The sequence below is a fragment of the Juglans microcarpa x Juglans regia genome, chromosome 8D, assembly GCF_004785595.1.
Source record: "Juglans microcarpa x Juglans regia isolate MS1-56 chromosome 8D, Jm3101_v1.0, whole genome shotgun sequence".
In the NCBI taxonomy this organism is placed as follows: domain Eukaryota; kingdom Viridiplantae; phylum Streptophyta; class Magnoliopsida; order Fagales; family Juglandaceae; genus Juglans; species Juglans microcarpa x Juglans regia.
Genome location: NC_054608.1, coordinates 2,529,478 through 2,545,676, shown reverse-complemented (window position 1 = coordinate 2,545,676; position 16,199 = coordinate 2,529,478). Strand labels below are relative to the sequence as shown.

At 37.2% G+C, this 16,199-nt stretch overlaps 1 protein-coding gene and 1 pseudogene across 1 annotated transcript; both read left to right on the top strand.

Moving 5' to 3' along the window:
• The first annotated feature begins 425 nt into the window (after positions 1-425).
• Positions 426-3,829, top strand: LOC121242086 (alcohol dehydrogenase 1). The gene is made up of 10 exons (XM_041139991.1): positions 426-711; positions 1,434-1,570; positions 1,924-1,970; positions 2,115-2,440; positions 2,547-2,629; positions 2,726-2,801; positions 2,945-3,006; positions 3,104-3,199; positions 3,303-3,464; positions 3,559-3,829. Exons 1-10 carry the CDS (start codon positions 675-677, stop codon positions 3,673-3,675), a joined length of 1,143 nt encoding a protein of 380 aa, XP_040995925.1. The 5' UTR covers positions 426-674; the 3' UTR covers positions 3,676-3,829.
• Positions 3,830-7,627: 3,798 nt separating this feature from the next.
• On the top strand, positions 7,628-14,389 carry LOC121243123 (annotated as a pseudogene).
• Positions 14,390-16,199: the final 1,810 nt, after the last annotated feature.

Genomic DNA, 16,199 nt, shown 5'->3' with positions numbered 1-16,199 from the left:
TTCAAATCACAAAACAATAATAATATTTAAAAAAATAATATTCTAATAATATTTTATTTAACTTTTAACTTTTATCTAAAACCATCTCGTTTCATCTCACTATCAAAACAGGACCTTAGTTAAAAGATAAAATAATATCGAATAATTATTAGGTAATTTCAAACTAAAGGATATGCAATATTCCGATTATTATAACAAGTCATGTTACTAATTTTAATGATATAACATATTATATTACGGTAAGATGAAAGCACCACATCATGATTAATATTTTAAAAATATCTTATAATTTCTCCGAGTTATATCTCAATCCTACACCACTAAAATTTTGTCCTAAATTCAAAACCAGGTTACATTTTTATCAAACTGAGCTTATAATAAATACACAGTCAAAAAGAATTAAGCTAGTTTTGACAAATCATTAGTAACGGTCAAATACTATGAACAGACAGCCAGCCATGCAGCGACCTTGAACCAGCAGGCGCCGTGGGATACTACTAGTGGTTTTGACACAGTGACAACCTTTTAGAATAGTATTCTGGTATTTTTAACGGTTTTCTCCTCCTCTCACTGGCACTTGACACCTATATATACCTCCCCAGACACAGATAGACATATCTCACAACCAAATTAAACAAAGCGAGCGATTCTTATCATCATTATCCGAATTTGTCATGTCGAGCACTGTCGGTCAGGTTATTAAGTGCAAAGGTGAGCCGTGACCACCGCCGCCACCACCGCTAATCTCTCTTTTCCGCTGTTTGTCAAATGCGATTTAGTGTATTGTGGGTCGTCTTGGTGATGGGTTGCCACTGATTCTGTGTTTTTTTTTTTTTTTTTTTTTTTTTTTTTTTTTTTTTTTTTTTTTTTTAAGTTACTGGCCCGTGGATTTCTTTATATGACAGAAAAGAATTTTCTTTTAGTTTGATTTTGATCTGTTTTGCAGAAACTCTTTGTGACACTGTTGTTTATGGGGGGATGAATTTGGGATTTGGTTATTGTAAAGTATGTGTACGAACTGATCACTGTCGGTTCTTCTTATTGAACTTTTGTTTTCCTTTCCTTATTTCTAGTTGTTGGGGATGCGATATAAGGAATATTTTCTGCCTCTATGCATGATATAAGGAACTGGTTTTCCTTATTCCTTGTTTTCAGATTAATCTTAAGCTGTTTCGATATTTCAGCAAATTTTGTTCTGGGGCTGTGATCTGCTTTAAAGATATTATTTTTAAGAAATAATTTCTTTTCTTTTTCCTGGTTAACGCAGCTCTGAAATTTCTATATAAAGTCTTCTATATGCATCTCTCTTAAATATTTTCTTTCCAAATCTTACTTACACAGGTTGATGCCTTTTCCTTGTATGATTGTTGACAATTTGAAATCTTGATGTTATGTTGGGGGTATCTGCTAACTGGGTTATGTGTTTAATGTAGCCGCGGTGGCATGGGAGGCTGGGAAGCCGCTGGTGATTGAAGAAGTGGAAGTGGCACCACCTCAGGCAAATGAAGTCCGCGTGAAGATCCTTTTCACCTCCCTTTGTCACACTGATGTTTACTTTTGGGAAGCCAAGGTAAAAGATTTGAGATAATATCTATTGCACGCATCTCAAATTAAATCTATTAGGATTATGGGGGTCAATACCTAAACATAATAAGAGAAATGGAGTTAGTGGCATTTTAATTAATACTATCCATATTATGCAAATGGTGTTGTAACGTACTGGATTAGTGTAAAATCCTCGAAGTTTTGCCCCATTTGATTGCTTCTTTCGGCTCTCCCCTGTTTCCTTGTTATTATGGTACCTGGTTTGATACAAACATGTGCATAACAATCAGCAAACTTTGTTCATAACTGAATTTGATTGGTTTAATTGAGGATGTATTCACTTTGTAGCTGAAACTTAAATGGTTCTTTATATTTCAGGGCCAGACACCGCTGTTTCCTCGCATATTTGGACATGAAGCTGGAGGGTACGTATATTTCTAGATTTCTAACAGTTGTCTATTCATCTCATGAGTCTTGAGTAATTGATATAGAGCTCTCAGTTAAAGAAAAAGAAAACTATTTTTTTGTTATGTGAAAAAGTACTCATTGTTTGCTTTGCTTCTGTACAGAATTGTGGAGAGTGTAGGCGAGGGTGTTACTGATCTCAAACCAGGAGACCATGTCCTCCCTATCTTCACTGGCGAGTGCAAGGAATGTCGCCATTGTAAATCAGAGGAAAGTAATATGTGTGACCTCCTCAGGATTAACACTGACAGGGGTGTTATGCTTAGCGATGGCAAGACGAGGTTCTCCAAAAATGGGCAGCCAATTTACCATTTTGTTGGCACCTCTACATTTAGTGAATACACTGTTATCCATGTTGGCTGCCTTGCCAAGATCAACCCTGCAGCCCCACTTGACAAAGTTTGTGTTCTTAGTTGCGGAATATCCACAGGTTCGGAACAATTCCTTCCATTTGAAGAATAGTAAACTGATAGCAGTGAGAATACACACTCTTAAAATCTTGCAGTACAATGATCTATTTGGCTTTGTGGTTGAAGGTCTTGGTGCCACTTTGAATGTTGCAAAACCCAAGAAGGGGCAATCTGTGGCTGTCTTTGGACTGGGTGCCGTCGGCCTTGCTGTAAGTTTTTTTTTTTTTTAATGTTTTATTGCTTTTTCCAACTGCAAAAAGATTGTGATGATTTTTCTGAAACTTTCTTTTTTTCCTGATATTTAGGCTGCTGAAGGGGCAAGGATTGCTGGGGCTTCAAGAATCATTGGTATTGATCTGAACTCCAGTCGTTTCGAGGAAGGTGAGTTAATCAATTGGACAAAAGAATTTATAAACACATTCAAAGTATCTAATAGATACTTTGTAAGTAATCCTTTGACGCTATTGATATTGAGGTTGTATTTATGTACTGATGATGGCTTATATTATCAATCTCTTTGACAGCCAAGAAATTTGGAGTCACTGAATTTGTGAATCCAAAAGATCACGATAAGCCTGTTCAAGAGGTTACTTCGAATACCATGACCTTTTCTATTTTGTAACCAGTAAGTTCTGATTCCAGACACCTTGTCTTTGTTTTAACAATGGAATTTTGATTAATAGGTGATTGCTGAGATGACTGATGGAGGGGTGGATAGGGCTGTTGAATGTACTGGAAGCATCCAGGCCATGATCTCAGCTTTTGAATGCGTTCATGATGTAATGACTGTTCATAAATTTTTTAGCCTGTTCTATAATTAGAAAATCAGAGAAATAGTTCAAGTTTCCAACTATGTTACACTAAAATTTGCTTCTTTGACAGGGTTGGGGTGTTGCAGTGCTTGTTGGAGTCCCAAATAAAGACGACTTATTCAAGACTCATCCTATGAACCTGCTGAACGAGAGGACTCTTAAGGGCACCTTCTTTGGCAACTACAAGCCCCGCACTGATATTCCTGGTGTCGTGGAAAAGTACATGAACAAGGTAAGCTTTTCTTGTTAATTTGACATAACAAGGCCAGGGCTAATCTTGTGTTCAATATCTTTGTGACTGATACTATCTCTTGTTGCTGTTATAGGAGCTTGAAGTTGAGAAATTTATCACTCACTCAGTCACTTTCTCGGAGATCAACAAAGCGTTCGATTACATGCTGCACGGGAAGTCTATCCGTTGCATTATCAGCATGGATGCTTAAAACACCAGGCGTGAACTGACGCCTGATGGAATTCAATATGATACTAGTAAAAATGTTTATGTTTTTGGGCAGAGAGAAGAAGATGTTTTACTTGTCTGTGGTTTTGGCGAATATTACCCCATAAATATAAATTTACTTATGTTTTTCCTTTGCATCTGGTGAAATATTCATCCTGTTTGTTCATGGTGGGTATCTCTATATTTTCTTCATCCTGTTAATGAAATTTGCTTACTGATCTGTATCCACATAACATGGGATAGAGATGCAGTGACAGAACACCCCATTCTTCCTTTGTTTCTTCTGTTCTCCTCAAACTGTTCATAAATTCCTGCTCACAGGGGTTTTGGGCAGTTGAAAAAATGAAATGCAGCTATGCGTTTTTCAAGGTTCCATTGATGTAGAGTCGATCAAGCTTAGGCTGAAATGTGTAAATGGTGCTTGGGACTCTGATGCCGCAGCTTTCACATGGAATGTTTTAAGTTTCCATTGCAACAGAATATTGCTTTCCATTGCAAAAAGTATATTAACATTACTTTAAAAAGAGAGAGACAAAAAGAGTTCTTTGCAGTGTGTTGGGGAGGTAACTGAAAACAGGGTGCTGTAAAAGTTTTTATGAATTTTCAATTTATTGAACTCATTGCTAACACCAATCTTGGTGGAATTTTCAGATTGGATTTAGCCGGGCAATAAATATGATAGGATTTATTTAATTCATTTATCTATTTTTTACTTTAAATTTTAAGGTTACATTTGGATGTTGAACTTAGTTGAGTTGAGTTGAGTTGAGATGAAAATTGAAAGTTAAATAAAATATTATTAAAATATTATTTTTTAATATTATTGTTAGTTTGGGATTTAAAAAAATTAAATTGTTTATTATATTTTATATTAAAATTTAGAAAAGTTATAATGATGAGTTGAGATAAGTTTAGAATCCAAGCTACCCAAATCAGGCAAAAACAGGTTGTATTTGGATACAAGATTTTTAAATTTAGTTTGAATTTAGATTTAAATGTCAAATGGTCTTTCTGCACCAGTTAGGCATCTTAGGCCTAGTCCAAATGAGGGGTTTCATTAGAAAGGAAGTGAGAGAAGAGGACAAAAAAACAAGGTTGGGACAAGAGATGGGGGAAGTTAGAGGGAAAGGGGGAACTGAAGGGAAAAATAGAGAGAAAGAGGGTCAAATATGCAAAAGAGAGCAACAAAATAACATAAAACCGAGTTCATGACCTACTACTGTCAGAGGCTAATAAAAGGGATAAAATCAACTGAGAGATGGAGACTTTTGGGTGACTAGATGCAAGAATTTTTTCAACCTCTAGACAAAAGCTTTAGTTTGATTATTTTCTCTAGGCAGTAGGGGTTACCGACTCCATTTGTACAATGAGCTACGAGAAACCATAAGAGACTGTAAAATACTCTTATTTAAAGTGTATTTATCCTCTAAACAACCCGTGGGCGTACGCCCTGTGCTGAACCACTTAAATCTGTTTGTCTTATTCTCTATTTATATTTGTTGCATTTATTTTCTATTTACTGCAATGGATGAAGACACGGACACCGTACCATCGCTCTGAACCGCCTTCTTGGGCTTTAATTGATACCGACCAAGGCCTAAGTCGTCACTATGGGCCATGAGTGACTCTTTACACCTTTCTAGCCTGGTTACAAAACACACCTTAACTCTTTCTCTACTTGGTTCTCGTCGTGCAAGGTCCAAGGGCCAACGGGAGCAATCTTGCCAACCACCTAGGAGCTGGAGAAGCAACCAACGGCCACCACGAGGGTCGTCGACAGTGTCTATCTCTGGCACGGTAACCCTATTTCCAAACCGCCACGATGGTCAGTGCACCCACAAAAACCATCCGGTGCACATCACGGATGTACTAGGATGCACGTAGATGCGAGCATGCAAGCCCGCCACCTCCCTCGGAGGGTACGACAAGGTCCCCATTATCATGCCCAACACCCAGATGGAGTCGACGAGAGTTCTCCCATCGTTTTCTTGCTAGCAAGAACCTAAAAGCTAGCAGGTTACCACCCGCCAACTGCTCGTGACCCGCTAAGGCCTCCAGCAGCCGCAATTGGACACATCAGCCTTTTTTGTCGCAGGCATGATGGTCCCGACAATAGAAAGTGCCGGTGGGACCTTCCGCACCGGTCACACGGCAGCAAACACCAGATCTCGACCATAAAGCGAGTTGCTCGACCATGAAACTCGCCACAAGCTCCCCACCACACTAGTGGGCACCACCTTGCCCGTGCACGGTAGGCAAGCTACCTTGCCCGCCCAAATGATCTTGCCACAAGCTCTTCGGCCACGACAAGAAGCCTTCTCGACCCAACAAGTCCTTGCCCAGTTCTATGACGGGCAACTATAGTCGCTCGAACACAAGCTTTTCACCCACGAGGTGGCTGAGGTGCTTCTCAGCCATGGAAGGCCCTTGCCACACCATCTCGCCACCCTCCCTCGGTCACAACATGCTTACTTGCCATGACAACCATTTCCTCACCTCACCACGGCGGGCAAGGAGTTGGCTCGCCCAATGGACTCAATCACCACGAGCATCCATGCGCAATGGTCCAATCCACTGCACTGAACCAAGACAACAGTCCTCACACTCACGCGATGGCCATGCATGGGGGGTTACATCGCCATGCACCTAGGGCTCATGAGGAGCAAGTCCAGGCTGCCCTGTATGTTGCATGGCCCATGCAAAGTGCCCAACCGGTCACACCAAATTGCTTCTTACCAACCTACATGGTTCCTCAGCTCCTCACCACACTCAAGTGAAGTGGCTCAGATTTGTAGATCTCAAGATTATAATTTGGATTATCTACACTGACCAAAAACTCCCTTGTGCAGTCGAGCTCTGTCTCCCATCGTAGCATTGCGGTCAAGCTCTGTCTCCTGTCCCGCCATATCGATCAAGCTCTGTCTCCAGATGCAGCATCGCGATCAAGCTTTGTGTCCTGTCATAGTAGCTTGGTTAAGCTCTGTTTCCCTACGTAGCAGCACGATCGAGCTTCGTTTCCTACCCCACCAGATCAGTCGAGCTCTATCTCTTGATGCATTAGCTTGATCGAGCTCTGTCTCCCGTCATAATAGTGCGATCGAGCTCTGTCGCCTGTCGTAGCAGCACAGTTGAGCTTTGTCTCCCGTTGTAGCAATGTGGTCGAGCTTCGTCTCCCATTACAGTAGCATGGTTGAATTTTGTCTCCTGTCGCACCCGACGATCAACAGAAGGAACACCTCTCCATTTATATGATCTATTTATTTTCTATTTACTGTAATGGAAGTACGTATGAACACAGTACCGTCTCTTCGGACCGCCCTCGTGGGCTTCAATCGACACCAACTAAGGTCCGAGTCGCCACTGCGGATTGGAAATGACTCTTTTTCCCTTTCCAATTGATGGTTACAAATCACACCTTAACATGAAGAATCTTTGAGGAGTATTTTTACGGGGTTTAAGAAATTATTAAAAAAAAACTAAGGCTGGTTTTGACTTGCTTCATTTGGATAGTGAAAGTGTTTATTTTCTCTCAATTTTGTTTCGTTTTTTCTTTTCCATCTATTCTGTTCTTATCATCTGAGTTAGCTCCTAACATATGGACCCTGGGCCATTGTCTGAAAGCTGATGGCATAATTTATTTGGACTCAAATTCATTCTATTTGTGTTGCTCGTTTATTGGGTTTTCCCAAACTAGAGTGAATTTCTTTGAAAAATTGGAGTTCCATATTTGTTTTAGAGAGAAGGCATCATTTATTTGGAGCTAAATTCATTCCATCTGTATTGCCCGTTTATTCTGTTTGTGTTGCTCGTTTATTGGGTTTTCCATTAGTTGCTGTGGACATTATTATTTGCAAACAAAGACAGACAGACGCGGTCAAGCCGTACTTTAATATGGAGGCCTTTCTGAGCTTCTGCTGGCGCAACAGGTGTTTGATCATTGTTCTGTGAGACTAAGCCTGAAAGAAGGCTTTCCCTTTTTCTTTTTGTCTGTTTTTGTCTGGAGTTGTGATGGCAAACAGCAAGTACGAGTATGTGAAGTCATTCGAGGTTGAAGACGAGGTCATGCTGCCCAATTTGATCGTTGTTCGAATCGATGGCCGCGATTTCGAAGGTAAAACAGCTTACTCAGTTTCTATGCATTAGGGCAATTTATAGTCTTGTGCTGCCATGGTTTTGTGACCATTTAGTCTAAAAGGTGATGCTGAACTAGAAATTGGAAGCAACATATAATAACATGCCCAATGTGAGCACTGTACAAACGACTCACTGGCTACCCACATACCGCTTCGTGCTGTCTCTGCAATAAATTAGGAATTCTGATAGTACGAATGCAGGAATGCTGCATGGAACTCAGGTTTTTAATTATGTGATAGGTTTTCGGAAGTTCATGAGTTTGAGAAGCCAGATGATGAAAGAGCCTTGAATTTGATGAACTCGTGTGCAACTGCCATTTTGGAGGAGTATCCTGACATAGCATTCTCCTATGGATTCAGTGATGAGTACAGGTAGTACATTTTGCTAGTTATAGTGTTTTCTCTACATGCATCACTCATCTTGTTATATGCCTACGACATTATAATATGACATTATTAACTTCCCTATGCAAAGCTTCATGGTTTATCTGTGATATGAGTTGCAGTTTTGTTTTCAAGAAGACATCCAAGTTCTACCAGCGGCGTGCCAGGTTTTTAATCTGAACTTACTTCTTTATCTTCTGTGGTCTTTTTTTTTTCTTTGCGCCTTCTATGGTCTTTGATGTGTGTAAGTTATCATTTGTGGGGGATTGTGATGTCAGGGTGTGAATAGAAAGGCCTTTTGCTTGACAATTTTAGCTTGTGCACACAGCCCTAAAAAAAGAGTACACTATTATCAGTGTATGACAAAAAATATAGCATTCAAGGACCATAGTAATCTAAACAGCATGAGAAGTATTAACGAATCCAACAGCTAAAATAAAATAGCACAGGCAGCTATACATACACTGGTCTTAGCATTGAGATGTGATTGCTCTGGACCCCTACCAAAGTTTGTATTTTGTAACAGTCATGTTTTTTGCAAGTTCAATAAACAAGATCCTAATTGTATATTTATTCTCAGTGTTCACTTGCTATCTAAATTGACTCTGCAGCAAGCTACTATCTCTCATCGTCTCCTTATTCTCCTCTGTATATGTCATCAAATGGAAATAATTCTTCCCTGAGAAAGAGTTGAAATATCCCCCATCATATCATTCGCGTGTAATAAGTTGTGCGTCAATAGAAGTTCTTCAAGCATATCTTGCATGGAGACAAAACGATTGTAAGTACTTGACCACTGGTGTTAAATATCATTTCAGCAACTTTGAACATTTCTGAAATGAGTTTCTTGTTTGGATTTGGTTTTAACTACTTCTGAGACTTTAGAGAAAATCGACAACATGATTAGGTCTTACCATTCACATTTATCTTTTCTTTTTACAGGTCATCTCAATAACCTGCATGATACTTATCTCTGGATGTTGGTTAAAGGTGGAGAGACAGAAAATAAAGCACACGAGTTTTTAAAGGTGCTAATTTGTTTGAATCTGTCTTTCATATCTTTTTCCATGCATATACCTATAAAAAGATGTTTTACATACATATCTTGTCAAAAGAAAATATGCATTTTACATGTATATTAGTCTGTGTGAAAAGGTTTGCTAGCTTTTGGATTTCCAAGATTAAACGGTACTTTTTTTTGTTTTAACTTTTACTTCCATTGTTTTAAGTGACTTTTGTGTCATCATTTTCTTTATTTACTTTAGAATTTTTGGAATTTTACCGTTATATCCTTCAACAGAGTCCAATTTCCAGTCTAACTAGATTTAACCAAATTTTTAATTCATGTATCTTTGCTTTGATTCTTGTCCAGCACTTTGTATCCAAAGAAATATTTGGGTTTCCAATGTTGGCATGCATAATGACTTAAAAATATCCCCTTGTTTATTAATAGCTGTATTGTATCTCTAAACTGTCAGGGCACCCAAGAACGACAGTAAAATTAGTTGCTTTTCCAAAAGTTCCACATCAATTACAAGAACCTTCCTGCCATTTACCGTCAAGGATCCTGCATTTTAAAAACAAAGGTAATCATGTATTTCAAATGTAGTTATCCTTGGTCTCTATAAGATCTTGAAAAGCATGTTTGGTCCCGCCTAACTGCTAGTGACCTGGCTATAAGTGCCCTCAACTAATACCTACAGTACTACAGATTGTTTTGCTCATCATTATGTTCATATGAGTGGTATGGCATGTGCATTTGGTTGGCAATGATAAAAGTAGATTTTCAATTCGTACCAAAATGCATACTTTTTATCCCTTATTTCTCTTTTCTACATTGCCTTGGGCTTCTAACATGCCAAGCCGGTGCAACGAGAAAATGTCAAGTACAACGAGAATGGTGCACCTGTTAAAAGACATAGGAGAAAGGCTAGAATTGTCCATGCTGAGAATATAGCTGGAAGAAGTTTTTGGAATGAACATCCAAGTCTTTTGAAGGAGGTGGGTGGTTTTACGGAGGATGCGGACAAAATAAAATTGGAGTATGTTAGGTTCTTCCAATTTGAGAACAAATTGATGCCATCTACATGGATTGTAATTAGAATTGATGGCTGCCATTTTCACAGGTAAAGTTAAAATATGCATAGAAACATAGCGCCATTGTTGCTAGAACTGGGACTGACAGTTTCTTTTCCCGTTCTTGGTTCTCATTGTTGCTAATCAAATGAAGTTGGAAGCGTTGTAGGGTAGGCTCCGCTCAGTTTCCAAAATATTAGAAAACCCTGGTCACTGTATGTTTAAATATTCCGATAAATACATGAAGACCATTAGGCATGCAACCATGCACTGATGACATGGAACCTCACTAATTCAGGGCCCTTTGGACCCACCCCTGGGTGTAAACTCCAGATGAAAAAAAAAAAAAAAGTTCCGATGCACAACCCTACTCGTCAAAATTCGGTATCAATTAATCTAGGAGGATTCTTAGTGTGGAATCGAACCAAGATATGTGAGTTTAAATCTCATCTCAAATCCGCCCTTTAACCACTAGGTTGCACCTTGACGAGGAAGCTTTCACAATTTAGGGCACATGCAAAAGTGCTGACATGTCTTATGGTCATTTGTTGTCACAAGTATAATACAGCTTGTAGAATAGAACGGATGTGAAAATTTTGGGTCATTCAAAATCCTACTTTATGAGAAACGTCTAATCAATTAAAATGACTGAAAATCAAAAGATAATTTACAATGGAGGTAGTTTTCTCTTAAGTGAAGAAAGTATAGAGGACCCTGCTGACCTATATGTTCCCAATCTGTGATGCATGGAATTTTGTTGCTTGGTTTTCCCGCTAAGATACTGCAAATGAGGCTTAGGGTTCAGTTGTCTGTATTGTGGTAGATTTTCTGAAGTTCATCAATTTGGGAAGCCGAATGATATAATAATGCCATACCTTATGAATTCATGTGCAGTGGCTGTGTTACAAGAGATTCCAGATATAATATTTGCCTATGGTGTGAGTGATGAGTACAGGTATGGCATTATTTCATGTTTTATAGTTCTAGACTCAATACTTGTAGCTGTTTCTAATCACATTGTTGGTGTTATCCAGCTTCGTTTTTAAGAAGGATTCTCATTTCTATCAACGTCGAGCAAGGTCTTTCTCCTACCTTTATTGTTTTAGTTCCAAACACTGTAGTCATATAGTTTTTGTGGGATAATATCGTGTTGGGATGGGAGACAGGAAGGAATGCTCTCTCCTTGCCTGTTTTGTAACTCGTGATGCCTATGCGGGGAAATTTGAATGTTCAATTTGCCTGTTGGAGACTTCTAGTGTTTAATGTATACCTGAGCATTCAGTATTAAAATCACTTTGATTATCACCTTTGCAGTGAAATAGTGTCTGTCACTGTATCATTCTTCTCTTCCATGTATGTAATGAAATGGAAAGAATTGAAGTACCCTCCTTCTTTTGATGGACGTGCTGTATGCTATCCATCAGATGAGATTTTTCGAGACCATCTAGCATGGAGACAAGTTGATTGTGAGTATTATGTGCATTTTACAAATTATGATAACATTGTTAATGATATTATGGTAGCAGACAAAATTTGGGGAGAAAACAAAACAATCTCATCTCATCTTACCTAATCATTACAACTTTCCCAAACTCCCAAACAAAATAAAAACAATTCAACTTTTTCAAATCCCAAAAACAAAAATAATATTTAAAAATTATATTCTAACAATATTTTATTCAACTTTCATCTCATCTCATCTCACTTGTGTAACCAAATGAGGCTGGTTTTTTAACATGTAAAACCAAATTAATGACTTTTGCAGACACAGAGTGTATAAACTTGTTCTGTATTAGGCCATCGTTGTTAATTCTGTAGACATATTGCGGGCCACATTAATAATCAGTATAATACTTGTTTCTGGATGCTTGTAAACAAGAAAGGAAAAAGCAAAAGTGAAGCTCAAGATTATCTGAAGGTGTGTGCTAAGATCTGTTCACCCTCTCCAAGGATTGTTCCTTCAGTTTTGTTAGATTACTTCCTTTGTATTCGTCTTGTTCTTTAGCTTTTCTTGTCTTTTCTTTTTCTTGGTTTTCTTTCTTTTCTATGATGTGTATTCTTGTTCTAATGGAATTCTTTATGCTGCGTAAGTAGATCATATATTTTCCGTATTTAGACGGAATCCTCCACAAGTAATTTAGAGCAAGGGACTCCACTATGAGAGAGAGCATATTGTTGACATATGATCATCATTTCAAACTCTTTTTGGAGAGTTTTATTGTTTTAATTTCTTGGTCTACTGTAAGTTAATCCCTTGCTGAAGATTTTTGTTTTGAGCTTGCAGATTTTAAACCTTTCAAGCAGTTAAAAGGTTGATTTTCCAGAGCCTTGTGGTTTAAGCATCTTTATTTGTAAACATTACTCAACATTTTTCCCTTGCTTAATATATGTTGCTTGCATATAATGGAGCAGAGACTCCTAAAAGTACGTATGCATACACATAAAAACAGTCACAATCATGCAGATTTCCACCATTAGGAGAAATATTTAAGAAGTTTCATTGAATCCTAGTGGGATTATTGATTTTTGAGGATCATGGTATGTATACTTTCTATGGTTTGGTCTATTGAACACTCCTAGATGACAGACTACTAAATCATCTATATTTCTTGGCATTTTATATCTTCAATGTACTTCTACTCTTCTAATCATTTTATTTATCTGTTTCTGTTATGATTCTTTTGCTGTTGTCTAAAGGTCATAGGAGCTCGCCCCTGGTACTCTCTCAAGTACATGGATTGTTGCCTATTCTGTTACTGTTGCCTTCTTTTATTTTCTATGTACTTGCACTATTTTATTATCAAGTTTGTGACATTTATAAAAATGCAAATTTAGTCTGTATCATTTTGAAATCTATGTTATAGGGAGAGAAGGTAACCATATGAATATCAGCTGTTAATGTTGCTGTTGGAATGTTAATTTTCCAGGGTACTCAAGCAAGAGAGAAAAATGAACTACTTATCAAGGAATTCTATATCAAGTACAATGAATTAGAACCCATGTTCCGCAAAGGTTCCTTGGCTTTCTGGGAGAAGGTAATCTTTTTCTCCTTACCAGAGGTGAATTCTTCATAGTACTTTCAATGCAACTTCTCCCAGATTATATTGAATTTGTATCACAGTCCACCAAGAGATGTTGCACTGTTACAATTTGGGGTGCATAATGAAATGTGGATATGAGTTGGTTCGAGTTGTGTTAGATGCTCAATCACCTAGACCGATCATCTCAGCCTGGTTTTTGAGCTCATCTGGTGAATGCTTATCTGTTTGAAGGTGATGCCACTCTAGGACTGAGTTTGTAGTAATGGTGACCACTCTTGAGAGAATGTGGACTCTATTGTGCTTGCATCAATATGCTTAAATAAATTTCTATATGACAAATTGTTTGGCTGATAGTTGGACCTTCCAAATTAATCTACACGTAGATAGCTTTGCTGTGTGTGTAAGCATGCCATTTGGCATCTAACCTGAGTAGTTAGTGATGGTGGTTCTCTCTCATCACTTGTTCCACTTTATTCAGAAGCTTACAATATTCTTCTCAGGTCCTTATTTAGGTAGATATATGTCCTTTTGCTTGTAAGCAACCAGCACTCCACACACCTTCTTGTGATTTTATTGGAAAATGACAAAAAAGATAAATAATTTTCATTTAAAAGAAACTTTTGACTTTTAAAGAAAGCACCCCAAAATTCTATTGTATGGTACCAAATTGTCCTTTGTTCAGTGTTGATAGCTGAGGTAAGAAATTGGGACAAACTGTTTGGTTGGCTTCCTTCAACCTCAATGGTTGTGTTTTACAACATCCTGTGTGTCTGTCATTTTCCAATCTTCCTTGATAGTGTATCTTCTGAAGCTCAGATATTAGTTTTGTATGCAGGAAGACATAACTTTAGCAGATGAGAATGGAGCATCCGTTGGAAATTCTCACAAGAAAGTTACTGTAGAACATTGTGACATAATCAAGCCGAACTTTTGGGAAGCACACTCGAGCATCCTTGGTGAGACAGTAACAAAACTTCTAAGTATTTGGTTCACAGTTTTCTTATCAACACGAATCTCCTGCAAAAGTTCCTTTGCCATTATCTTGTATTCCCTGTACATATGAGGTTGCCAAGCATCTATGTTCTGGAAAAGTTGGAAGTTGAAAATATCGCCGAGAGAAACTTCTCATACACGGTTGAGCTACATGATGTCGTGCAGTTTTAAAGTTGTAAGAGCTTGGACGTCTGAGGAGATGGTACCTGGATATATTTTAACTGAGTTTAGACATCTGTGATTTCCATCTGGCTACCTCAATTTTGTAGATACTTGTGCAAAACTTCTTTACTTTTGATGGATTACAACCATCCAAACTTCAACCGGCTCCCACTATTTTTATTCCACACATCTATCTCCAAAGCAGAAATTGAAGAGAGCTGATCTCCAAGTTCTAGGGAGATCTTATTATATAGAGGGCAGTGCTTGTTATTCCTGATTCATACAATTGTTATATTCTTTGAGTCTCAATATTCCCAATAGGGGAGAAACTATGGATGAAAAGTTATACTCTATACAGCTCCCAATCTCTCTAATTTCAAGCTTCTCTGGAGCAAAAGCCAATGTCCTCCTTACCTCAGCAGTAAGAAAATTCAACATAGAAAAACCATTCATATTTTATAGACATCTGAATTTTCTTCACTTAAATGTATCCTATTGATGTCATATTTTTTACGCTATGAAAAAAAAAAAAAAAAAAACTTGAGGCCTATGTCAGGAAATATTCATGGTAAAAACTTACATACAAAACTCACTTGTCTTCTATTTCCTTTTTGTTTTTTACAAGATAAGGAAGGATAAACTCCTTGAAGACAATCCTTTAAGAAGCCGTACATTTCACATGTTACAATTGTTTTTTCTTTATTAGTAGACGTGAATGTTCTCTCTTTTCTAAAATAAAATGTTAGGGAAATGGATTCGTGTACATAAACTGTATTCCTGTCATGATCTTTTATAAAATAGTAATGTTAGATACAATTTTAGAATGTATATGTTATATGTATTTTTTTTTTAAAATGGTGGGATCCATTATTAAAAAAATAATTTTTTTATGTAGATCTCATATTTACTCACTTTTTTTAAAAGGGTGCACGGAGCTTGCATTCCATAATACTATAAATATAATTTTTCTTTATAAAATATAATAATAACTTACAACTATAATGTTACCATGGTGATGGTTGTATGTGGCTCAATAACCTTTATTGGGGAGTTTTTCACATGAAATCATCCTCTATACATCCAAAAAAGCAGTAAACGGGGATTTTCAATCAAAAATATCTTTAGCATTTGGTCTCATAAAACACAGTTAATTGAGATGTCTTGTGTGCTGGCAGCAGGGTGACAACTTGGCAAAGGGTACTGCTATCCATATTGTCATGGAATAATCTTATTGGTTAAACTATTTCCTTGAAGTTTATCCATATATTTGTTTATTATTAAGATTTAATTTAGATAATTTAAAAATTGGAGCTTTCATTGGTCTTGTAAGTATTCCAATCCCTAATGAATGGGATTAAATCGGATGAAAATCCATAAAAATTTCCAAATAATTCTAATTTAAGTAGATGATAGACACATAGTTGGATTTGTCTCATACAATATTATTATATTCCATAAAAGTAATAATGAAACTTTGAAAAATTGATTCTAGACAAAACGTAGAATAGTTGAATCCTAAAGAGATTGTAGAAGTTGCTATATATATACATATATATATATTTGTTTATTTTTCAGGATATGTATGGATTTGAACTTAGAATAATATAAAACAAAAAAGTATTAAATGTTATAGTTAAATCATAAAATATCAGCTAAATATCAAGAAAAAGGCATTGAGTATGCAATATGAATATGGAATACTACTACTGGTTTTGACA